Genomic DNA, 26616 nt, shown 5'->3' with positions numbered 1-26616 from the left:
TTTTTCTTGTTAAAGCCCCATTTTGGCCATTCTGAGCAGCATTTTGTCAAGAGTAATCAGTAAATTAGAAAGCGTTTCTCATCCTTTTTTTTTTTAAAAAAAGATTTTATTCCACTCTCGCAATTCAGTCGTGAAGAGTTAACTCCTCCTTCCTGATGTAAATCTGTCAGCCTTATTTTATGTATAAAAATTGAAACCAGACAAAATTGGGGCTGAGAACTGGCAGTCGAGTGACCGCAGAGAGGGAAAAAAATAGGGCTCCCCTCCTAGAAAAATTCTAAATGGCATCAGCATGTTGGTGCCTATACAGTGTTCCCTCGATTTTCGCGGGTTCGAACTTCGCGAAAAGTCTATACCACGGTTTTTCAAAAATATTAATTAAAAAACACTTCACGGGTTTTTTCCCTATACCACGGTTTTTCCCACCCGATGACGTCATATGTCATCACCAAACTTTTGTCTGCCTTTAATAAATATTTTTTTAAATAAACTTTAATAAATAAACATGGTGAGTAATAACCTGAATGGTTGCTAAGGGAATGGAAAATTGCAATTTAGGGGTTTAAAGTGTTAAGGGAAGGCTTGTGATACTGTTCATAGCCAAAAATAGTGTATTTACTTCCGCATCTCTACTTCGCGGAAATTCAACTTTCGCGGGCGATCTCAGAACGCATCCCCCGCAAAAAGCAAGGGAACACTGTATACGCTCAGTTAGAAAGCAATATTGTTATTGCTTTGAGTCACGTAATATTTGTTCCTGCGTAAATGTAAGCTACCCTTAAGAGTAAAAAAAAAAGGATCTTGCAGTGCTAAATATATCTGAACTACATTTTGGCAAGAAGACAACCTTATCAGCTAAGAAGGACTTACTGCTCACAGTTGGCCTTAAAGCAGTTCTACAGCTGTTTGGAGAATAAATTGGGGAAAAACAAGAATAAGACTTGTGTTCCAAGAATGACTGGTTGATTTCAATTATGGTACATTTATATGCCCCAGCAATCAGCAATGGATCTTGATAGTGTCCACAATTTTTTTTTTTTAAAGTCCAAAACAACCAGAGTGCATCTGAGTTGTGGATGATCCATCACTGGAGGCTTTTAAGAAGAGATAAGACAACCATTTGGCTCAGATTCTCCTGCTTGGGTAAGATATGGGATTGGAAGACCCCCAAGGTCCCTTCCAACTCTATGATATTATTCTCTTCTGTTATTCTTTCTATGGTCATGTATATCCATCCCATCAAGCCCAAAGAAAGTCCACAGTGGTATAGGATCTCCTACCACTGTCAGTGGTTGGACTAAAATAATAATAATAATAATAATAATTATTATTATTATTATTATTATTATTATTATTATTATTATTATTATTATTATTATCATTATTATTATTCAACTCAACCCAGACAAGACGGAGTGGCTGTGGGTCTTGCCTCCCAAGGACAATTCCATCTGTCCGTCCATCACCCTGGGGGGAGAATCATTGACCCCCTCAGAGAGGGTTCGCAACTTGGGCGTCATCCGCGATCCACAGCTCACATTAGAGAAACATCTTTCAGCTGTGGCGAGGGGGGCGTTTGCCCAGGTTCGTCTGGTGCATCAGTTGCGACCCTATCTGGACCGGGAGTCGCTGCTCACAGTCACTCATGCCCTCATCACCTCGAGGCTCGACTACTGTAACGCTCTCTACATGGGGCTACCTTTGAAAAGTGTTCGGAAACTTCAGATCGTGCAGAATGCAGCTGCGAGAGCAATCATGGGCTTCCCTAAATATGCCCATGTCACACCAACACTCCGCAGTCTGCATTGGTTTTCGATCAGTTTCCGGTCACAATTCAAAGTGTTGGTTATGACCTATAAAGCCCTTCATGGCACCGGACCAGATTACCTCAGGGACCGCCTTCTGCCGCACGAATCCCAGCGGTCAGTTAGGTCACACAGAGTGGGTCTTCTCTGGGTCCCGTCAACTAAACAATGCCGCTTGGCGGGACCCAGGAGAAGAGCCTTCTCTGTGGCGGCCCCGGCCCTCTGGAACCAACTCCCCCCAGAGATTAGAATTGCCCCCACCCTCCTTGCCTTTCGTAAGCTACTTAAAACCCACCTTTGCCGCCAGGCATGGGGGAATTAAGACTTTTTTCCTCCCCCTAGGCCGTTACAACTGTATACATGGTATGTTTGTATGTATGTTTGGTTTTTATATATTAAGGGGTTTTAATTTGCTTTTAGTATTGGATTTTATTGTATATTTTCATGATTGTTGTTAGCCGCCCCGAGTTTTCGGAGAGGGGCGGCATATAAATCCAATAAAACTAAACTAAACTAAACTAATTATTATTATTATTATTATTATTATTATTATTAATTAAATTTGTATGCCGCCCCTCTCCGTAGACTCGGGGCAGCTCACAACAATAGTGGCAAAACAATATGTAATACAAATCTAATAATTTAAACTAAAAACCCATAATTTAAAAACATGCACACAACACACCATACATAAACAATATAGGCCTGGGGAAGTTATTTCAGTTTCCCCATGCCTGACGGCAGAGGTGGGTTTTAAGGAGTTTACGAAAGGCAAGGAGGGTGGGGGCAATTCTAATCTCAGGGGGGAGCTGGTTCCAGAGGGTCAGGGCCGCTACAGAGAAGGCTCTTCCCCTGGGACCCGCCAGACGACATTGTTTAGTCGACGGGACCCAGAGAAGGCCAACTCTGTGGGACATAATCGATTGCTGGGATTCATGTGGCAGAAGGCGGTCCCGGAGATATTCTGGTCCAATGCCATGAAGGGCTTTATAGGTCAAAACCAACACTTTGAATTGTGACCGGAAATTGATCGGCAACCAATGCAGACTGCGGAGTGTTGGTGTAACATGGGCATACTTATATAATTTAATTATATAATTATATAAAAGCAACATGAGAAAATATTATTTTACTGAAAGAGTAAACTTCCAGCAGAAGTGGTAGATAAATCCACAGTAACTGAATTTAAACATGCCTGGGATAAACATATATCCATCCTAAGATAAAATACAGAAAATAGTATAAGGGCAGACTAGATGGACCATGAGGTCTTTTTCTGCCGTCAGACTTCTATGTTTCTATGTTAATGCACATATGAGATTTCAGCGATCATTGGTGATTTTTTTGCTTCCGCGCATGCCAACAAAATAGCTGAAATTCCACATGCCGTATGTCCTGTCGCAAGATTTCACTTCCTGCACATGTGCAGAAGCCAACTCTCGCTCGGATGTGTGCGCACAGCTGCCAATCATCCGGAGCTGCGGGCACATCCTGGCGGTAAGTAGGGACCCCGATCTGGAGAAATTGCAAGCACAATGAGCCCAATTTGGGAAGCGCAGCACCGCGTTGTGGCAGGCAGATGAGACTGTGCTAACGAATGTGAGAAAGTTGTGGACGGTGGTGAGCAGGCTTGCGCTTGGAATGCCTTGCACAAATACGGAATTCCAAGTTGATGGCTGAGTCGGATAAGAGTGGCATGCAAGCTAAGTAAACTACGCCTGAGAATAAACGGACGGCAGTAAAGCGGGAAAGATAAGGAAATGTGATGTCATTGAATGATTACTGAATGATCATTGAATGTATTTATGCATAATGCCATTCACCCGAAAAGCACATAGCAAGCAAACTAATCTCTGGAAAGGAAAAGCCAATTATGGTCAGATTTGTTCATCCAGCTGCAATGCTGCAGCCACAGAGGAACCAACCAGCCAAAGAATACCTACCACAACATGATCACAAAGAAACAATTGATAAAATACGAAATAAAGATACAGGTGGTAGAGAAGAGAAAAGCAGCTGAGGTTCAAATTCTTAATATCAAAAATTAGCCCCCGATGCTCCATTCTCCGTTTCATTTCAACAGTCTGGCTTTTTCCATGGATGTTGTAGTAGGAATAAGGAACCAAAGCTGTTTTTTCAAAAAGGCAATTGGGCTTTTTTGTTTTTTTTCCCTTGAAGATGTTTTGCTTCTCCTCCAAGAAGCTGCTTCAGTTCTGACTACGGTAAATGGAGGGGATTGAAACTGAAGCAGCTTCTTGGATTAGAAACAAAACGTCTTGCAGGAAAAAACAAGGAAGCCCAAGTTGCCCTTTGAAAAAGCATCTTTGGGACAACCATGACTTAGAATTTCCAGTCGAAAGAGGAACCATTAATTTAAGGTTTTTATACCCAAAAAGTAGTGCTCTCTTTTTCTTTCTTTCTTTCTTTCTTTCTTTCTTTCTTTCTTTCTTTCTCTCTTTTCGCTCTCTCTTTTCTCTCTCTCTTTCTCTCTTTCTCTCTCTCTTTCTTTCTTTCTTTTTATTTTCTTTCTTTCTTTCTCTTTTTTCTCTCTCATCTTCTCTCTTTCTTTCTCTCTTTCTTTCTCTTTCTTTCTCTCTCTCTCTCATCCTCTTTCTTTCTTTCTCTCTTTCTTTCTCTTTCTTTCTTTCTCTCTCTCTCTCTTTTCTCTTTCTCTCTCTTTCAGAAAGGAACTGTCTTATTTTCACTCATGATACTTCAACTCTCCTGATAAGTTATTTTGGTTAACTCACATGATAAAAACGCTACAGATAACATCTACCAAGACTAGCAACAGCAGAATCATTTGACTGAGATTTGTTCACGTGGCGTGGCATAAATGCAAATTGCTTAGAAAGCTAATCTGCACAGACAAACAAGGTACTAATAGAATAAATCAGGTTTATGGAAAACAGATTCAACAGCTGCATTTTGCAGGGAGAAATCAGTCCAGTCTGTCTAAAGTGTGACGTGGGGAACCAGCTCCTAAGTTTGATTAGCGCCATAAATAATCCAATCTGCAGCACGCACCAAGCAGTGCCAAATCTTACCGTGGAGGCCGTGGTCCGTCCCCAACACGTTCCACTCGGCCGGCAGCGTCAGGTGACGAAACGCCAAAGTCACTTTCTCATCCAGAAAATCTAAGTCCCCCGCAGGTTGCCCCGAACGGTCCAGGAAGCGGGTGAAGTTTAACACTTGGTCCAGGAAACGGGTAAAGATTAACGCTTGCTGGTTCCCGGCACACAGCGCCAGGAATTGGGCCGCGTCGTAAGCTTCATCCTGGACGAACTGCAAGCTGTCTTCCGCCACCACCAGAAAAGGGCGGCCTTGCTTGGTGGCACAGAGAGAGACTTTCACCGTCTCACAACAGTCGTGACCTGCGGAGGAAGGTGTTATGAATGAATGTTAGTTAAATGGTTTTTTTATCACGTGGGTTTTAGATTAGGTAATAATAATAATAATAATAATAATAATAATAATAATAATAATAACAACAACAACAACAACAACAACAATAACAATAACAACAACAAAGTCCAACAGAGTCTAGTCCAACCCCCTGCTTAGGCAGGAAACTCTACACTGCTTCAGACAGTGGGATATTCACAACTTCTGGACAGTAATGGGCAGCCAATTTTTTTACTGCCACACTGTGGGTGTGGCTTATTTTGTGGGGGTGGCTTGATGGTCATATGACTGGGTAGAAGAGGCTTGCAAGCCATGTGACTAGTTGGGAGTGGCTTGAACTTGTGGACTTCAACTCCCAGAGTTCCTCAGCCAGCAAAGGTGGCTGAGGAACTCTGGGAGTTGTAGTCCACAAGTTTTAAAAGTGGCCAAGGTTGGAAATCCCTGCTCTAGAAACACTTCTTTTAAGGAATATTTCAGGTTCATCATCATCACCATATATTTCCATGCACTTCAATTGTGAAAATTGGAGTAGTCAAGAGAGGGGTCCTTGAAAAACTCATAGTATAGTAATAATATTAAGGCAACCTCAGCATGGAACTGTAATTGCAAATGATTCTATCACTAGCCATTTCTGTGTCTAAAGGAACAACTAACAAAATGAATTGTCCTCATTTGCTTGTTTTGTTTGTTTATTTGAGTTAGGGGCTAGGAGTGCAAGGGTCTTCAAACCTGGCAAGCTTAAGGTTGTGGGCTTCAATTCCCATTTCTGAGCTAGCATGAATGGTGGAGGAATTCTGGGAGTTGAAGTCCACAAGTCTTGAAGCTGTCAAGTTTGAAGTTTGTAAAAAGTGTACATGGTTTTAAAAAGTATACATTGTTGTAAAAAGTATTCTGCTATACAGTACTGGTATTTTATTAAACAATATACAGTGATCCCTCGATTTTCGCGATCTCGTTCTTCGCGAAACGCTATATCGCGATTTTTCCCACCCGATGACGTCACTCTCTTCCTTCCTCATCTTTCTTTCTCTCTCTCTTTCTCTATCTTGCTTCTTCCTCTCTCACACTCTCTTCCTCCCTCTCTCATCTCTTTCTTTCCTTCTCTCTCTTTCTCTATCTCTCCCCCTTTTGCTGGCGGGCGGCGGGCGGCGGGCGGGCGGGCGAGCAGGGGCATCAGCGAGGAAGACCCAGGGAAGGTTCCTTCGGCCGCCCAGCAGCTGATCTGCTCGGCAGCGCGGTAGCAGCGAGGAGCCGAATCGGGGTTTCCCCTTTGCGTGGGCGGCGGGGAAACCCCGATCTTCGTCTGCTCGCTGCTGCTGCGCTACCGAGCAGATCAGTTGCTGGGCGGCCGCAGCAGCAGCGAGCAGACGAAGATCGGGGTTTCTCCGCCGCCCACGCAAAGGGGAAACCCCGATCTTCGTCTGCTCGCTGCTGCTGCGCTACCGAGCAGATCAGCTGCTGGGCAGCGGAAGGAACCTTCCCTGGGTCTTCCCCGCCGCCCACGCAAACTCCACCATCTGCGCATGCACGGCCATGAAAAAAAAGGGCGCGCATGCGCAGATGGTGTTTTTACTTCCGCAACCCTGCATCGCGAAAAATTGATTATCGCGAGGGGTCTTGGAACGGAACCCTCGCGATAATCGAGGGATCACTGTAATACTATACCATTTGGTTCAGAATACTTTTTTCCTTGTTTTCCTCCTCTAAATTCTAGATGCGTCTAATACACCAGTGCATCTTCTACACCGAAAAATACAGTAAATAAAGGCCTCCCTAATTGTTATCTAAAGAGGATGGAGAGTTTCAGGACATTCAGGCTTGCAAGATTTTTTATTGGTGGAGCAAAGCCTCGCTTCTCCTCCTTTCTTGAGACACCACCCTCCACAGACCACACCCAACCAGACTGGCCATTCATTCATTACTGAAAAAGCTACTCTGCTGACTACTTCAATCCCTTGTTATGTGAATCAACCTCTCCCCCCACCTCTCCTGACTCCTTCCTCTCTATTTTTAATGACATGAATGAACTCAAATGACGTTTTCTTCTCCAGAAAACAGACTTGAACAATTCACAGCTGGACACTGGCAGCTGGGAAAAATCCTTTTACGGTAACATGGCAAAAACAATTCATTCACTACTGAAGAGGAAAACCGAACCAGGAATTGGGAGCTCTTAAGTTCTCTTAAGAACGAAGCTAGCCAATGTCTCCATAATTGGGATTTCATAAGCAAAGAGGAAACTGGAATTAGGAATCTACCGTAAGTGGAAGGAGCCGAAAAGAGCTATTTGTAGCTGCCAACTTAATTTTGTTCAAAGATAAATGACAAGCAGATAGACTCCATAGTCAAAAGATTGGGGTAATGGGAAAAGGATGATAGAAATTATTGTCACTGCCAATAACTCTTCCAATAGTTTGAACTAAAAGATGCTCTTCCCTCTCTTTTTCAGCCAACCATCAGTGATTCAGACAACTTGTGCAATCTGGGGCACAGATTTTATTTGTTATATTATTTATATAGCTACCCATACCACACCCAAATCTCGGGTGGCCTACAAAACAACAGCTATAAGATATAAAAAATGATGCACCATTTTAAAACAGTCAAGCTTAATTTTCTAAACTCAACCTCCTGGTCCAAATGTTGTCCTCAAATTGAAACTTACTGCAAAAGTATTGAAGCTGGAAGGGAAAGAAGACTCCGAATATTATAAAATATGGGAGAATTTGAAATTGAAATTCTGAATGAGCAGGGAATGTAAACTTCCCAAACTTTTAATGTTTTTTTCTGTTTTGTTTGTCATTGTTATGTTTGTGTATGTATACAAAAATTAAAAAGAAAATTTAAAAAAATAAACTTTTGTTACTGCAACTGCTGTCGCTATATGGAATTGTCAGTGCTTTTCAAGCATTCAATTTTTCCCCAACTGTCATAACAGTTGCCCCCAACTGGCATAACGGTCATTTCCAACTGTCATAACGGTCATTCCCAACTGTCATAATGGTCATTCCCAACTGCCATAACGGTCATCCCCAACTGTCGTAACTGTTGCCCCCAAATGTCATAGCCGTCGTCCCCAACTGTCATAACGGTTGTCCCAAACTGTCATAACGGTCGCCCCCAACTGTCATAACGGTCGCCCCCAACTGTCATAATGGTCATTTCCAACTGTCATAACGGTCATTCCCAACTGTCATAATGGTCATTCCCAACTGCCATAACGGTCATCCCCAACTGTCGTAACTGTCGCCCCCAAATGTCATAGCCGTCATCCCCAACTGTCATAACAGTTGTCCCAAACTGTCATAACGGTCACCCCAACTGTCATAACGGTTATCTCCAACTGTCATAACGGTCATTCCCAACTGCCATAACGGTCATCCCCAACTGTTATAACAGTCATCCCCAACTGTCATAACGGTCGTCCCCAACTATCATAACGGTCGTCCCCAACTGTCATAACGGTCGCCCCCAACTGTCATAACGGTCATTTCCAACTATCATAACAGTCATTCCCAACTGTCATAACGGTCATTCCCAACTGTCATAACGGTCATCCCCAACTGTCATAATGGTCATTTCCAACTGTTATAACAGTCATCCCCAACTTCCATAACAGTCATTCCCAACTGTCATAACGGTCATTCCCAACTGTCATAACCGTTGTCCCCAACTGTCATAACGGTTGCCCCCAACTGTCATAACGGTTATCTCCAACTGTCATAACGGTCATTCCCAACTGCCATAACGGTCGTCCACAAGGTTCGCCCCCAACTGTCATAACGGTTATCTCCAACTGCCATAACGGTCATCCCCAACTGTCATAATGGTCGCCCCAAAACTGTCATAACGGTCGCCCCCAACTGTCATAACAGTCGCCCCCAACTGTCATAACGGTCACCCCCAACTGTCATAATGGTCATTTCCAACTGTTATAACAGTCATCCCCAACTGTCATAATCGTCGCCCCCAACTGTCATAACGGTCGCCCCCAACTGTCATAACGGTCATTCCCAACTGTCATAACAGTCATCCCCAAATGTCATGACGGTCGTCCCCAACTGTCATAACTGTTATCTCCAACTGTCATAACGGTCATTTCCAACTGTCATAACAGTCACCCCCAACTGTCATAACTGTCGCCCCCAACTGTCATAACGGTCGTCCCCAACTGTCATAACCGTCGCCCCCCAACTGTCGTAACGGTAATTTCTAACTGTCATAATGGTCATCCCCAAATGTCATAACGGTCGTCCACAAGGGTCGCCCCCAACTGTCATAACGGTTATCTCCAACTGTCATAACAGTCATTCCCAACTGCCATAACGGTCATCCCCAACTGTCATAACGGTCGTCCCCAACTGACATGAGGCGGGATTTCAAGGACTTCTGTGTTTTTGGGATACTGCAATTTCGCTGAGGCTCCCTCCGCTGCAAACCCCACCTCCGGAGTTCCGTTGCCAGCAAAGCACCCGTTTTTGTGCTGCTGGGATTTTCCTGCTGGGATTCCCCTGCAGCATCACAAAAACACGGAAGTCCGGAGGTGGTGTTTCCCATGGCGGGGAGCCTCAGGGGAATGCCCGCAGCACAAAAACGGGAGCTTCGGCTGGCAAAAGGGGTGAGTTTTGGGCTTGCACACATTAATCACTTTTCCATTGATTCCTATGGGAAACATTGTTTCGTCTTACAAACTTTTCACCTTACAAATCTCGTCCTGGAACCAATTAAGTTCGTAAGACGAGGTATCAATTTATTCCAATTTTCTTGTTAATAGAAAAACTACTAGGGCAGTGATGGCAAGCCTTTTTTTCCTTGGGTGCCAAAAGAGCATGTGCACATGCGCGAGTGCCCACATCCATAATTCAATGCCAGGCGAGGGGGAAAACAGCTTTCCCCTGTAGCCGGAAATGGCCTGTTCCCCAACTTTTGGTGGACCCAGAAGGCTCATGTTTTGCCCTCCCCAGGCTCCAAGGCCTTCCTTGGAGCCGGGGGAGGGTAAAAACACTCTCTCCCATCCCCTTGGAGTATCTCTGAAAGCCAAAAATGCCCTCCCAAAGCCTCTGTGTGAGCCAAAAATCAGCTGGCCGGCACACACACAGCTGAGCTAGGGCCAGCAGATATGGCTTCGCGTGCCACCTCTGGCACCTGTGCCATAGGTTTGCCATCACTGTACTAGGGTATCTTGATGCTCGTTATGCACGTTTAAAGCTTAGAACTACATCGCCTTCAACACGACCTAAGCATAGCTTGTAAAATCATCTGCTACAATGTCTCTCCTGTCAACGACTACTTCAGTTTCAACCACAAGAAGACACAAATACATAACAGATACAAATTTAAAGTAAACCGCTCCAAACTCGATTGCAAGAAATACAACTTTAGGAATTGAGTAGTTGATACATGAAACTCATATCTGACTTTGTAGTTTCATCATCTAACCCCCAAAGCTTTACCCTTAGACTATCCACTGTTGACCTCTCCCAATTCCTAAGAGGTCAGTAAGGGGCGTGCATAAGTGCACCAGCGTTCCCACCATCCCCTGTCCTAATATTTCTCTCTCTTTCTCACTAGTATCCTGTATATAAACATTGTTATATCTTTGTATACTACCAATACGTACTTGACTAAATGGATGGATGGATGGATGGATGGATGGATGGATGGATGGATGGATGGATGGATGGATGAATGAATGAATGAATGAATGAATGAATGAATGACCAGAAGTTCATCTAAAGGAGATACTGTACATAGATAATGACTGGGTTCATGAGTTAAAGAATAAATTAGGTTTCTTTCAGTTTGACTTTAACATAAAGCCAGCATTTATGGTTTGTAGGGTGTGACTTATGACCTAGCCAACTATAGTTTATTCAACAATCTAAGATCTTGACTACGCATAAATCTGGATATATAAGCTATATATCTTGGATCAAAAAGTCAAATAACCAGAAGGTTGAATTTTGAAATGCCAAACTTCCAGGACTTGAGAATAGTCCCGCTAGGGATAAATTTTGGAAAATGCAGTTCCCTCACATCTGGTGAGAATCGGGTTGAGGAACACTGGACTGTTAGGTAAGGAGAAGTAACCAGGGAATCCTTGGACCTGAAGAAACTAGACATCGAAAATGCTTGACCAGGATGCTGAATTAAGCAACAAGAAAGTGTTGCGGCTCTTAAAGTGATAAATAAGGTTTAATCAGATCAAACATCCAGCTGCAGAGTGTTTGCCCTCTTTCAAGTTCTTTTGATGTTTTTCTGACACACTCTCTCCCCCAACCCAGAATTAGATTTTGACTTTGTCAATTAATTCAAAAGCAAGAAAAGCTATTCCTCAAAGAACACCAGGGTGAAGATCTAAATTGCTTCAGGACTTCCAGAACCCATCCCATTTTTTTAAAAAGAAAGATCTGTGCTCTACAGTATCTGTTTCATATTGCTTCTAAGGCTGAACGACAGAAATCAAATTGCTAAAAGAGGCAATTCGGTATTATGGATTTGTAAAGGAAGAAGGCAGGAGAGTAACAAGATTAAACACACGCACACCCAGACACAAGCTGGAGTCGAAATGATAGGTTTCATCTGCCGCGACTAGGCGATAAATCATATAGTCCCAGGATCAGCAAAAGAAACCGAATTTGTAACTAATCTCATAAGGGACTATCTTAGCAATACATAACTAAATAAAATATTGTACACAGAGTGGGAAAAATGCCTACAATGCCTTGCACTACATTATGCTGAAAAACTAATTTTAAACTGTCCTTCCCCCAACCCCAAGTGCAAAGATCTATGTATAGATCTATGTATGCCGCATGAATCCCAGCGACCAATTAGGTCCCTTCTCCAGGTCCCGTAAGTCAGACGTCATCTGGCGGGACCCAGGGGAAGAGCCTTCTCTGTGGCGGCCCCAGCCCTCTGGAATCAGCTCCCTCCAGAGATTCGCATTGCTCCCACCCTCCTCACCTTTCACAAGAGTCTCAAGACTCATTTATGTCACCCGGCATGGGGAAATTAGATCAAGCCCCCTTCCCCTCTTTAGGAGATGTAATGTGTGGTCGTGAATGAGTTGGCCGATTGATGTTAACATACAGTGATACCTCTACTGAAGAACTTAATTCGTTCCGTGACCTGGTTCTTAAGTAGAAAAGTTTGTAAGTAGAAGCAATTTTTCCCTTAGGAATCAATGTAAAAGCAAATAATGCATGCAAACCCATTAGGAAAGAAATAAAATCTCGGAATTTGGGTGGGAAGAGGAGGAGGACAGTCGCTGCCCAGAGCGAAGGGAGCATTTCTTTTCTCTGGGCGATGGCAGAGGTTTATTCCCTCTCCAAGCGCCCAGAGAAAGGAAAATGCTTTGTTTGCTCTGGACTACCAAGGCCTCCTTAAGCGCCACTGAAAGGCTCCTCTGGCAGCCCAGAAAAGCCCGAGATGGCCGGCATTAAAGGGGGAAGGGCAAGAAACTGGCCGGTCCTTCGTGCTGCTTTCAATTTCCTGGGAAATTTTTCTGGGCTTGGGTTCTTAAGTAGTAAATGGTTCTTAAGAAGAGACAAAAAATCTTGAACACCTGGTTCTTATCTAGAAATGTTCTTAAGTAGGGGCATTCTTATGCAGAAGTACCACTGTATATTATTATTTATTGGATCTGTATGTCGTCCCTCTCCATATGGGATTTTAGTAGTGATTTTTAATTAATTAGATTTGTTGTTGTGTTGTTTTTTGTATTCTGTGAGCTGCTCCAAGTCTACGGAGAGGAACAGCATACAAATCTAAATGATGATGATGATGACGTTGATGATGATGATGATGATGATAATAATAATAATACGGAAATTTTATTCATTCATTCATTCATAAAATATACAAATAAAGCCTTGCAAATCACCAAATCACCTACATTCTCATAATCTTTCATAATCTCCATACTCTTGAAAGTTTTGAAGAGATTGGATAACCGTTTGTCTGATATGGTATAGGGCAGCGATGGCAAACCTATGGCATGCGTGGCGTGCAGATCCCTCTCTGCAGACACATGAGCCAACGCACCAGCTCAGTTCCCCCAGCTCAGCTCCCACACATATGCGTGCACGCCTCCCGCTGGCCAGCTGATTTTCAAGTCTCTGCTGCGCATGTGCGAGAAGCAGGGCGCATGCAGGAGAGCTGCACGCCTGCACAGGGGCAAATATATTATTTATTATTTATTATTTAATCAGATTTGTATGCCGCCCCTCTCCGCAGACTCGGGGCGGCTCACAGCAATAATAATAATACAATGTAAACAAATCTAATATTTAAGTTAATTTAAAAAACCCCAGTTTAGAAACCAACCATACATACTAGCATACCATACATAAATTTTATAAGCCTAGGGGGAGGGAAAATGTCAATTCCCCCATGCCTGATGACAGAGGTGGGTTTTAAGGAGCCTACAAAAGGCTAGGAGGGTGGGGGCAACTCTGATATCTGGGGGGAGTTAGTTCCAAAGGGTTGGGGCCGCCAGAGAGAAGGCTCTTCCCCTGGGTCCCGCCAAACGATATTGTTTAATTGACGGGACCCGGAGAAGGCCAACTCTGTGGGACCTAACTGGTCGCTGGGATTCGTGCGGCAGAAGGCGGTCCCGGGGCGAAGGAGCTTCTGGGCCACCCACTGCAGCCTGTTTTGGGTCCCAAGAGGCTGCAGAGAGGCCTGTTAGGTCTATAATACACCAAGAAATCTTAATGGATTTATTGTGAATTTACTCTTGATAAATCCCTAGACCTTAGTCATTGTTAAGTGTGTATCATGGAATTCATTTGAATTAAACTGAAAAGTACATTTCAGGAAATGGGGAAAAGGACAACTTGTTATTACCAGTGGGAAGAAAAAAAACCTGTAATGAAAATGAATGCATTGCCTGGAATAATGTTTTTGTTCCAGACAGTACCTGTTTTGACAACTGATGCCACCATTCAAATAGTGGCAGAAGGAGATAGATAAATTTGCGTAGAACGGGAGTTAAGTATAAGGTGTTGCAAGATGCAAAGGGAAGAGGAGGAGTAGGTTTACCAGATTTGGAATTGTATTTTGTGGCTTCTTGTTTTCTTTGGATGAAAGTGTGGGTGTTGCTGAGAAATAGAAGGCTTTTGAGGTTAGAAGGACACGACCTGAAATTTGGGTGGCATTGGTATTTGTGGTACAAAATAAAGTCAAGGTCAATGTGGATTTTAAACATCATTACATTAGACGTGCCATGTTGAGAATATGGAACAGATACACCCAGGATGTGCTTCGAAACACTCTTGTCCTGCCCACTATTTGCATTCTGGAAAGAGTGCAGAAAAGAGCGACACAAATTATTAGAGGCTGGAGGCTAAAATATAGGAAGAACGGTTGCAGGAATTGGTATGTCTAGTCTAGTGAAAAGAAGGACCAGGAGATTTAATAGCAGTGTGTCAGTATAAAAGAATCCCTCTCAGAGAAGAAGGGCTCAACCTATTCTCCAAAGCACCTGAAGGCAAGACAAGAAGCAATGGATGGAAACAAATCAAGAAGAGAAGCAATCTAGAACTAAGGAGAAATTACCTAACAGTGAGAACAATAAACAGAGGAACAGCTTGCCTTCAGAAGTTGTGGGTGCTTCATCACTGGAGGCTTTTAAGAAGAGACTGGACAGCCACTTGTCTGAAATGGTATAGGGCAGTGATGGTGGACATTTTCTCCCTTGAGTGCCAAAAGCACAATTCAAAGTGTTGGTTATGACCTATAAAGCCCTTCATGGCACCGGACAAGATTATCTCAGGGACCGCCTTCTGCCGCACGAATCCCAGCGACCAGTTAGGTCCCACAGAGTGGGCCTTCTCCAGGTCCCGTCAACTAAACAATGCCGTTTGGCAGGACCCAGGGGGAAGAGCCTTCTCTGTGGTGGCCCTGGCCTTTTGGAACCAACTCCCCCTAGAGATTAGAATTGCCCCCACCCTCCTGCCTTTCATAAGCTTCTTAAAACCCACCTCTGCCGTCAGGCATGGGGGAACTGAGATATTCTTTCCCCCTAGGTCTTACAATTTACGCATGGTATGTTTGTATGTATGTTTGGTTTTATAATAAGGGGTTTTTTAGTTGTTTAGTATTGGATTGTTACATGCTGTTTTTTATCACTATTGTGAACTGCCGCAAGTCTGCGGAGAGGGGCGGCATACAAATCCAATAAATGAATGAATGAATGAATGAATGAATGAATGAATGAATGAATGAATGAATGTGCGCGCACACTATCGCACCTGCACAAGTGCCCACATCCATAATTCAATACCCGGGGAGGGCAAAAATTGCCTCCCCTGTGCCCCTAGAGGCCCTCTGAAGGCCAGAAACAGTCCGTTTCCCAACTTCTGGTGGGCCCAGTAGGGCCATTTTTCACCCTCCCCATGCACTAGAGGTTTCCCTGGAGGCTGGGGAGGGCAAAAACACCCTCCCCCATCCCTTCGGAGGCCTTCTGGAAGCCGAAAATGCCCTCCCAGAGCCTCCATGTGAGCTGAAAATCAGCTGCCTCATGCACATATGTGTGCTGGAGCTGAGCTAGGGCAACGGCTCGTATGCCGGTAGATATGCCTCCACATGCCACCTGTGGCACCCGTGCCATAGGTTCACCATCACTGGTATAGGGTTTCCTGCTTGAGCAAAGGATTGGACTAGAAGACCTCCAAGGTCCCTTCCAACTCTGCTATTTCTGTATTCTATCCAGCTGTGGGCTATTCTGCTATTCTATGCGGTGCCTCCTGAAGTCATTCTCACATAACAGTTATACTTAGTGGCTCCCTGTAGTAAATGCACACGTGTTGGCAATGGAGACAGAAACCTTTTCAGGTGCCCCATTTCAAGAGGGGGAAAAATGGTAGCGATTGAAATGGTATATGGTTTCAACATCTGATTTGCCACGATTGTGTGCAGAGGTTCCAAAACCTCAATAGATGGTGGCCATTTTCCAGTTTAAAAACAACAACAATAGTCCTTCTGTATTTTTTCAAGTACTGCTGTTTATTAGAGTTGAGCAAGTAATCAATTTAAGCACATTCTTGCCTGTCACCCAAAGCCTCGGTGGTGCAGTGGTTAGAGTGCAGTACTGCAAGCTATTTGCAGTACTTATGCTGATCACCGGCTGCCAGCAGTTTGGCAGATCGAATCTCACTAGGCTCAAGGTTGACTCAGCCTTCCATCCTTCCAAGGTCGGTAAAATGAGGACCCAGATTGTTGGGGACAAGAGGCTGACTCTCTGTAAACCGCTTAGAGAGGACTGAAAAGCACTGTGAAGCGGTATACAAGTCTAAATGCTATTGCTAAATGCTACTTTTGCATGTCATATCCAGAGAGATGCCACAATATTGATACCCAGTGATGGGCTCCTATGGGTACGGTCAAGTATGCAGAACCAGTTTAAAAATTTTGAATTTTTTTCTTTTTTTTCCCTTCTGGGCTCTGGGTATGTTTTTCCTATCGCAGTAATTGAGGTTGAATGTGTATAATTTTAGAAGAGATGTGCGTGCGCGCGTGTGTGTACATACACATTATATAGTAGATGTTGTGGTTAGCTCTGGCCCAGCTCCCGCCCCAAGGACTGTGGATGTGGGGGAGACATCCACATGCTGCAGGCCTGTTTTGCCCCCCCCCCCCCCCCCCGGGTGGAATCTGCTGATGAAGGCTCCTCTGACCAAGAAGACATGAGTGACAGGGAGGAGGAGAGTGGGGCAGACAGCTCAGAAGGAGATCAATTATCTAGCTCCTCCTTGGATTCAGAACAAGAGTTAATGATACAGCCACGCATGTGGAAAGCGATGCATAGGCAACAACAACTGAGAGATTATTATCAAAGAAAAAGAGGCCACCTGTGGTTGGGTGGGGCTGTGGTAATTAGTGAGGCTGCTATAAAGAGCAGCCTGTGGGTTTGGCCATTGAGGAGGATTATCTGATCCTTGTGTTTCATGACTGCTTTACTGACTTTGACCTTTTGTGTGCTGATTTTTCCCCGCTTTGAAACTAAACCAGGGCAAAGTGTGTTTCACTTTGTGAAAAAAGAAGGACTGTGAATTGCCTCACAGCTGCAAGCTAAGTATCACAGAACTGATAAGGGACTTGTACAAATTACCAGTTTGTTTGGAGACAAGTGCTCTTTGCTATTCCAAAAGAAGGCTTAGGTTAAATGAATTTTCATTATAATTAACATTGTTTTGAATTTTCAAACGTGTGTGTGTCTGAAATTTGTACCTGTGAATTTTTGGGAGAAGTCTTCCAGAGAGCCCGACAGAACAGTAGATAATGTATATTTTTGTATCTATGTTATATATACATAGAATTAAATGTTTTTGGATGTTTTGGATGTTCAGTAATAGTAAATAGATAGGGAAATTGTATCTCTTTGAGGTGAAGAGAGGCCAGGCACCCTAATCCAAATTCTTGATGTGAGTGACGTCAAGGTGGCCACCTTTAAGCCAGTCAAATGATCTTTAAACCAGGTCACATGATCGATAAGTCACCCCCACCTGGTCAAATGGCTGGCAAGCCCTACCCACAAAATAAGCCACGCCCAAGGAGTGGTAGCAAAAAAATTTGTAGCCTTCACTGCTGACACCTCAATGTATGAACTGCTTCTATACATCATTATTATTATTATTATTATTATTATTATTATTATTATTTATTAGATTTGTATGCCGCCCCACTCCGAAGACTCGGGGCGGCTCACAACAGTAATAAAAACAATATAGCAGTGGAACAAATCTAATAGGCCTTTATAATTCTATGCATGGTATGTATGTATGTTTGGGTTTTTTTAAAAAAATATTAATGGGCTTTTAGTTATTTCTAACATCAGACTACTATTGTACACTGCTTTATTGTTGCTGTTAGCCGCCCCGAGTCTCCAAAGAGGGGCGGCACACAAATCCAATCAATCAATCAATCAATCAATCAATCAATCAATCAATCAATCAATAAATAAATAAATAAATATTAAAAACATATAAAACCCTATCATTATTTAAAAAACCAAACAACACATTCATACCAGACATAAAACAAAGTATAAAAAAAGCCTGGGGGAAAGGTGTCTCAACTCCCCCATGCCTGGCGGTATAAGTGAGTCTTGAGTAGTTTACAAAAGACAGGAAGGGTGGGGGCAGTTCTAATCTCCGTGGGGAGTTGGTTCCAGAGGGCCGGGGCCGCCACAGAGAAGGCATTGTTTAGTCGACGGGACCCGGAGAAGGCCAACTCTGTGGGACCTTATCGGTTGCTGGGATTCGTGCGGTAGCAGGCGGTTCCGGAGGTACTCTGGTCCAATGCCATCTAGGGCTTTAAAGGTCATGACCAACAATTTGAATTGTGACTGGAAACTGATCGTAGCTAAGTCTCTGAACCTACGTCCATCTCTATTCAGTTTAACCAGTGAGAAATGCTGGCTTCTCTTGGAGAGAAACCCAACATTCAGACTTGATTAGGAAAATAATATGGAAGACATTGTCACTGACATTGGGCCTCCCAACCAGCTGTACTAGACTGCTTTTATCACCAAGCTGCTTAGAGACACAACACTGTTGTGACTAAACAAGAAATATTGGCTGCTTCCCTATAGCATGACTTCACATCCGACCCAGCCAAGTGTGGAATCCAGCCTATCCAAGATCAACTCTTCTGAGGACTCAAGTCAGAGTTAGTTTCGGAAACTATTTCAAGCTTCTCTAGGATTCCCAATGTAGCATCACTGCTGTGGCTGATTGAGGGTGACCATATTAATGGGTCTCCGGAAATCATTATGCTGTAAATATGTCACATCTAGAGAAACATATTGAAGTACACTGAAGAGCACAGGACATCTCTAATACATCTCTAATACTTGTTCTATTTAAGTTCTGAGGATATTAGTAAGAAATACTGACATTTGTCCATGAAAATTTAGCTTGGAAACTCTCTTGCATTCGGATTGGCGATTAGAGGCAGCTGAACTGTGGGGTCCTTGGTGTTTTCTGAGCTTGGTGGGCAAATAGGGCTCATGAAAATTGACTCCTAGCAAGCAAGCAAGCAAGCAAGCAAGCAAGCAAGCAAGCAAGCAAGCAAGCAAGCAAGCAAGCAAGCAAGCAAGCAAGCAAGCAAGCAAGCAAGCAAGCAAGCAAGCAAGCAAGCAAGCAAAGAAGGGAGGGAGGGAGGGAGGGAGGAAGCAAGGAAGCAAGGAAGCAAGGAAAGAAGGAAGGAAAGAAGGAATGAAAGAAGGAAGGAAGGAAAGAAGGAAGGAAAGAAGGAAGGAAAGAAGGAAGCAAGGGAGGAGGGAGGAAGGGAGGAAACAAGGAAGGGAGGAAACAAGGAAGGGAGGAAGGGTGGGAGGGAGGGAGGGAGGGAGGAAGGGTGGAAGGAAGGAAGGAAATACCCTAGAAAAAATACTTACTCTCCAAAATCATGCAAGGAACTAAAAGAGGATTGAGAATTTTATTGAGGGGGAGAGTACTTGATATGTTTCCTAAGGAAATGTCTTATTAAGCCAACACCACATGATTTTTATTTCCAAGAAATCATGTCTTACACAACTTGTTTACTTATATGATTCCTCACTACAAAGAGCCTTTCATCAAAGTGGGGGGAAGCACCCCACAATCTCTACAAGATACATTTAAAAAGTCAAATAGTTCTGGAGAATTATTTGAAACTAGCAAAACTAGAGGGAAGATAAAATGCATAATCAGGCAAAAAGATGGCAATGTGCACAATTCAAACCCAAAGATGAGAATCTTTAGTCAGAAAACTCTGAGGTGAGGTGCTCTCTGAGTTTAGCTGTTTTCTTGCAGATTTATTTATTTATTTATTTAATTGATTGATTAGTTGAGCTTTAAGAGTTAGTGTTGCGGATTGCCATAAGAGGGAGCCAGAAGTGTGATTGTCTCTCTCGGACCCTCTTTGCTATTTCTGTGACTGCTGTAGTAAGAACTGTGTCTTAAATGCTGGTTTATGTATTTGTAAGCTGAACAAGTAAGACTTATAGCTTTGTATATGAATTGACTGATTTAACTGTTTATGACTGGGATTGTTCTTGACTAACATATTTCCCAAAGCAAATAATATTTTATACAATTAATGTACAGTAGTCCCTCACCTATCGCTGGTGTTACGTTCCAGACCTGGCCGCGATAGGTGAAATCCGCGATGGGGAATTTATCGACTGATAGTACTTATTTAAGTGTTTATATTGTAATTGTTTGGTAAGTTTTCATTGTTTTAAGTGTTTATAAACCCTTCCCACACAGTATTTATTTTAGATACAGTATTTAAATACAGTATTTACAATTTTAGATATATTTTTTTTAAAAAAAAAAACCTGCCGATCGAGTTCGGCGGGCTGTTTAAATCTGCCGATCGACTTCTTCAGAAACCCGCGATGAAGTGAAGCCGCAGTAGGTGAAGCGTGGTATAGCGAGGGACTACTGTATCTGGATTGTATCATTGAACCATTACTTGTATCACTGGGCTATTGGCTGGATATCTGCTAGAAGTTCACGTTTCCTCTGTGTGTGTGTATCTTTGAAAACTCAGAGATCACTCTGCACACTCCTTAACATTTCCTGACCCAGTTGAGTTCCTCAAACTCTTGAGGATTTAGCAAAGGTCAAAGGTGAGCATGAGGGTCAAAATATATATTTTATCCTTTGGCTGTTGAATTTCAGAAGACCATTCGCTTTAAAAAGCAAGCTGATTTTTTTCCCCCTCTCCCTTGTTAACTTTTGAAAAGTGTAGGAAGTTTGCCTCATCATGAGTCAGTTCACTGGTCTATCAACATCTGCATTGTTTTTCCCAGACTGGAAATGGCTCTTCATTGTTTGAAAAGAGAATCTTTCCCAGTCCCATCAGGAGTTGGTCAGGCTGACCCTGTGACACTCTGCAAAAATGACTGAATGCAATTTCCAGTGGACGATGGGTGGGGACGCCACTCCTTGCCTCTCCAATGAGTTGAAGCAGCAGAATTATTCAGAGCAAAGGAAATGACAACATTCAGCTCTCAGTAATGCAAACTTTGCATACGGAGTCTTGACTTCAGAAACACTTACCCTGCTCTTCTTGGGTTTTGCAAAACCCATGAAGTTTCATCCTTGATGTGTAATCCGTTAAAATGAAAACATAAAATGCAAATAAAATAAATGCTAATGTGTATGTTTCCTAAAAGCCAAGCCAGCATTAAGAACTGTCTTTTTCTTTTTAACCAGGCAGAGTGTTTTGCAAAAGAAGAGGGAGGGAGGGAGGAAGGGAAGGAAGGAAGGAAGGGGAAGGGAAGAATGGAAGGAAGGGGGAAAGGAAGGAAGGAAGGAAGGAAGGGGAAGGGAAGAATGGAAGGAAGGGGGAAAGGAAGGAAGGAAGGGGAAGGGAAGAATGGAAGGAAGGGGGAAAGAAAGGAAAAGAAAGAAGAAAGCGGAAGGGAAGAATGGAAAGAAGGGGGAAAGAGAGGAAGGAAGGAAGGGAAGGAAGGAAAAGAAAGAAGAAAGCAGAAGGGAAGAATGAAAGGAAGGGGGAAAGGAAGGAAGGAAGGGGAAGGGAAGAATGGAAGGAAGGGGGAAAGAAAGGAATATCATCAATGGTGGACATGTGGTAAAGCTAAAATATACTGGAAGATGATAGAGAAAATAATAAAAGAAATAGTAAAGCAAGATATAGAAATTACCCCGGAATTTTATCTATTAGGAACTACTAATCAGAATTATAAGAAAGAAATTCTATATTTAATTATACATATTTTAACTGCGGCTAGAATTATTTATGCGCAGAACTGGAAAGGGGAGGATGTCCCCAAAGACGTTTGAATGATCAAGAAGATACAAAATTCTATGAAACATGGAACAAAGTTTATACATGGATAGATAAGAAAAAATAAGATATATTTTTAGTAAGCATAAGGTATTTATTTTTGCCTTGGGTTATAGTAGTATTAGTTAAACTAATTTTGTTTAAGAATTATATTAGCATTAGATCATATATAAGTAACATGGTAAGAATTTTAGTTTTAGTTTTGTGTATTAGAGTAAATTTGAAAAACTTCAATTTAAAATTTAGCAAAATTTTCAATATATAACATATATCTAATTATGTATTCTTTTTCTGTATTTGAATCTATACTTTCGAGATAAGCGGGGAAAATGTATCCCCACTTTGTGTTTAATGTTTGTATGTCTGTTCGTCTATTTTATGAAAAATCAATAAAAAATATTTTTTTAAAAAAGAAAGGAAGGGAAGGAAGGAAAAGAAAGAAGAAAGCGGAAGGGAAGAATGGAAAGAAGGGGGAAAGGGAGGAAGGAAGGAAGGAAGGGAGGGAAGGAAAAGAAAGAAGAAAGCGGAAGGGAAGAATGAAATGAAGGGGGAAAGGAAGGAAGGAAGGGGAAGGGAAGAATGGAAGGAAGGGGGAAAGAAAGGAAGGGAAGGAAGGAAAAGAAAGAAGAAAGCAGAAGGGAAGAATGAAAGGAAGGGGGAAAGGAAGGAAGGAAGGAAGGAAGGAAGGAAGGGGAAGGGAAGAATGGAAGGAAGGGGGAAAGAAAGGAAGGGAAGGAAGGAAGGAAGGGGAAGGGAAGAATGAAAGGAAGGGGGAAAGGAAGGAAGGAAGGGGAAGGGAAGAATGGAAGGAAGGGGGGAAGAAAGGAAGGGAAGGAAGGAAAAGAAAGAAGAAAGCAGAAGGGAAGAATGAAAGGAAGGGGGAAAGGAAGGAAGGAAGGAAGGAAGGGGAAGGGAAGAATGGAAGGAAGGGGGAAAGAAAGGAAGGGAAGGAAGGAAAAGAAAGAAGAAAGCGGAAGGGAAGAATGGAAGGAAGGGGGAAAGGAAGGAAGGAAGGAAGGAGGAAGGGAAAAGAGAGAAAGGGAAAGGAAAGAAAAAAGAGGGAGGGGGAAGAGAGGAGAATTCCTACCATATAATTAGTCTCAGCAATTCTTTGAAAGCCCCACTGGGTTTTTTTTCCTAGAGTGAGCAAAAGGCACCATCTTCTTTGGATGCTGCACTTTCTAAAAACCCACTTCACCAGTGATGTTCCACCCAATCTCCTCTATGCGGGAAGTGGAGGGTTAGCAGCAGGGGCAGATTCCCGACTGGGGCGCTGCGCGTACAGCTTTGCTTCTGCTGTGGGCATGTGTGCGGCGTCCCAGCAAGATTTTGCTTCTGCGCATGCATGAGTCACCGGCTCAAGGTTGACTCAGCCTTCCATCCTTCCGAGGTGGGTGAAATGAGGACCCGGATTGTGGGGGCAATAGGCTGGCTCTGTTAAAAAGTGCGATTGCTAACATGCTGTAAGCCGCCCTGAGTCTAAGGCAGTGTTTCTCAACCTTGGCCGTTTGAAGATGTGCGGACTTCAACTCCCAGAATTCCCCAGCCAGCAACGATGGCTGGGGAATTCTGGGAGTTGAAGTTCGCACATCTTCAAATGGCCAAGGTTGAGAAACACTGTTCTAAGGAGGAGAAGGGCGGCATTAAAATCGAATGAATGAATGAATGAATGAATGAATGAATGAATGAATGAATGATTGATTGATTGAATGAATGAATGAATAAATAAATAAATAAATAAATAAATAAATAAATAAATCTTGCGGAGGGGATGCGTACATGAGAAAGAGATTTTGGCAATTTTTTTTTACTTCCGGTTCTGCGTACCTGACCCAAAATTTTCTACCACTTCTGTGTACCTGACCGTACCCGTAGGAGCCCATTACTGGGAGTGTGCCAACTTTGTACTCACCCTTCAATCGGGTGTACGGACCCAATGCATTAAGAGCTGCATGAGGAGATGAACAGGATTTGATGCCTTCTATTTTTTTGCAAGCTTACCTGGAGCAACAGTTTCCAGCCTCCCTGAATCAACCTTCCTGGTGCTGGTGCAGTGTTGAAGAGCAGATCCGGTAAAAACGAGGTAAAAAATGACATCGTCACTTTCGACGTGATCATCCTCAGTAAGCAATACGGTGATTATGCAGTCACCCTAAAAAATCCAGGAAAGGAAGAACGGTGGGGAAGAGGAATGAAAGTTTAGTTTTAACAAAAGTTTAACATCCATTGATGAAATAGCTCTGTTTAGTAGTAGACACTTTAGGTGGAATCAAAAAACACCTGGAGAATCACTTGAATACCATAGGCATTGACAAAATTACCACCAGTCAATTGCAAAAAGGCAGCTTTGCTTGGAAGAGCTTACATCCTGTGATTTTTACCTTTAATGTTATTAAACAACAATGTGGCCCTTTCCCACATCTTGGGAAAAACTTCGTAGGAATAGGAATCAGAATATTCTTTATTGTTCAAGTGTGATTTGAATTTGTCTCTGGTGCAACTTTTCAGTGTACTTACAAACAACATAGTGGTAAGACGTAGACCATAAATCATAGGATAATCATAATCACAAGATAACCACAAGAGAAGGTAGTAGGAAATATAAGATCAGAAAAACCCTATTTGGATCGGGAGTCACTGCTCACAGTCACTCATGCCCTCATCATCTGGAGGCTCAACTACTGTAACGCTCTCTACATGGGTCTACCTTTGAAAAGTGTTCGGAAACTTCAGATCGTGCAGAATGCAGCTGCGAGAGAAATCATGGGCTTTCCCAAATATGCCCATGTTACACCAACACTCCGCAGTCTGCATTGGTTGCCAATCAGTTTCCGGTCACAATTCAAAGTTGGTTATGACCTATAAAGCCCTTCATGGCATCGGACCAGATTATCTCAGGGACCGCCTTCTGCTGCATGAATCCCAGCGACCAGTTAGGTCCCACAGAGTGGGTCTTCTCTGGGTTTCGTCAACTAAACAATGCCGCTTGGCGGGACCCAGGGGAAGAGCCTTCTCTGTGGTGGCCCCGGCCCTCTAGAACCAACTCCCCCCAGAGATTAGAATTGCCCCCACCCTCCTTGCCTTTCGTAAGCTACTTAAAACCCACCTCTGCCGCCAGGCATGGAGGAATTGAGATTCTCTTTCCCACTAGGCCTTTACAATTTTATGCATGGTATGTCTGTACGTATGTTTGGTTTTTTATATTAATGGGTTTTTAATCGTTTTTAGTATTGGATTATTATTGTACGCTGTTTTATGATTGCTGTTAGCCGCCCCGAGTCTTCGGAGAGGGGCGGCATATAAATCCAATAAATAAATAAAACGAGAAGATGAAAAGGATGAGAAGATGAGATGATAAGAAGAACATTAGCAATACAGTTCTACTACAAATATCTTTAGGTATAAGACAGTGATGTGAACAGGTACCACAGGTGGCACGCAGGTTACGGTAGCTCAGCTCCAATGTGCTTGTGTGTGCCAGCCAGCTGATTTTTGGCTCTCATGGAGGTTCTGGGAGGGCGTTTTTGGCTTCCAGAGAGCCTCCAGGGGGATGGGGGAGGGCATTTTATCCTTCCCCGGCTCCAGAGAAGCCTTTGGGGCCAGGGGAGGGCAAAACACGAGCCTACTATGCCCACCAGAGGTTGGGAAACAGGCCATTTCCAGCCTCCAGAGGGACTCCAAGGGGCGTGGGAAGCTTTTTTCACCCTCCCCAGGCAATGAATTATGGGTGTGAGCACTTGTGCATGCACAGAAGCTTTTTTGGCACTCGAGGGAAAAAAAGGTTCGCCATCACTGCTATAAGACAATGCTGAGAGAAGTAGGGCTTTAGTAGAGCGATGGCATGGAGAGGAAAAACTTGGCATCTAGTCGTCTTGGCATGCAATGCCCTATAGTGCCATCTGGAGGGAAGAAGTTGAAACAGTTTATGTCCAGGATGTCAAGAGCCTATACCATGTTTCCCTGAAAATAAGACAGCGTCTTATATTAATTTTTGCTCCCAAAGATGTGCTATGTCTTATTTTCAGGGGATGTCTTATTTTTTTTCAATGAATTGTATCCTGTATCCTGCTGCAGAAAAAATGCATCCAAACATGTAGCCGCATGTTGGATGCGTGTTGGATGTGTTTTAAATCTGATTGATGCAGCGTTTTGGGATGCAATTTATGGACAGCAGTGTTATGCTTGACAAATGTATCTTTTTCTTTTATGTATGCTGAGAGCATATGCACCAAGACAAATTCCTTGTGTGTCCAATCACACTTGGCCAATAAAATTCTATTCTATTCTATTCTATTCTATGTTCTGTTTGGGAATGCTGAGAAACGAAACGTCTCCTACATCTTACTTTTTGGGGATGCCTTATATTAGGCAATTCTACGAAATCTCTCCTACGTCTAACTTTCAGGGGTGACTTATTTTCGGGGAAACAGGGTAGATATTTTCTCAGCCCTCTTTCTGGATCGTGCAGTAGGCCGGTCCTCAATGGAAGGCGGGCTGGTTGCAGTTGTTTCTTTCTGCCCTCTCGACTATCCATTGACGTCTGTACCTGTCAGTTAGATGGATAAAAATTCCATACCCAATCTAAACATTTGGGTGACAG

The 26616-nt window shown here is 43.1% G+C and overlaps 1 protein-coding gene across 4 annotated transcripts in view; it reads right to left on the bottom strand.

Moving 5' to 3' along the window:
* AKAP13 (A-kinase anchoring protein 13) overlaps positions 1 to 26616 on the bottom strand; it is a 371269-nt gene that overhangs the window by 209123 nt on the left and 135530 nt on the right. For all 4 annotated transcript variants that reach the window (XM_070763468.1, XM_070763470.1, XM_070763469.1 and 1 more), the window contains 2 exons: positions 24018 to 24168; positions 4853 to 5179 (listed from right to left, as the gene is read on the bottom strand). In XM_070763468.1, the coding sequence (XP_070619569.1) occupies positions 4853 to 5179; positions 24018 to 24168 (478 nt within the window). The remainder of the gene's footprint in view (positions 1 to 4852; positions 5180 to 24017; positions 24169 to 26616) is intronic.

This window comes from Erythrolamprus reginae, chromosome 10 (assembly GCF_031021105.1).
Source record: "Erythrolamprus reginae isolate rEryReg1 chromosome 10, rEryReg1.hap1, whole genome shotgun sequence".
Lineage (NCBI taxonomy): Eukaryota > Metazoa > Chordata > Lepidosauria > Squamata > Dipsadidae > Erythrolamprus > Erythrolamprus reginae.
The sequence above is the reverse complement of the archived record's forward strand: the minus strand, read 5'-3'. Positions and strand labels throughout refer to the sequence as shown.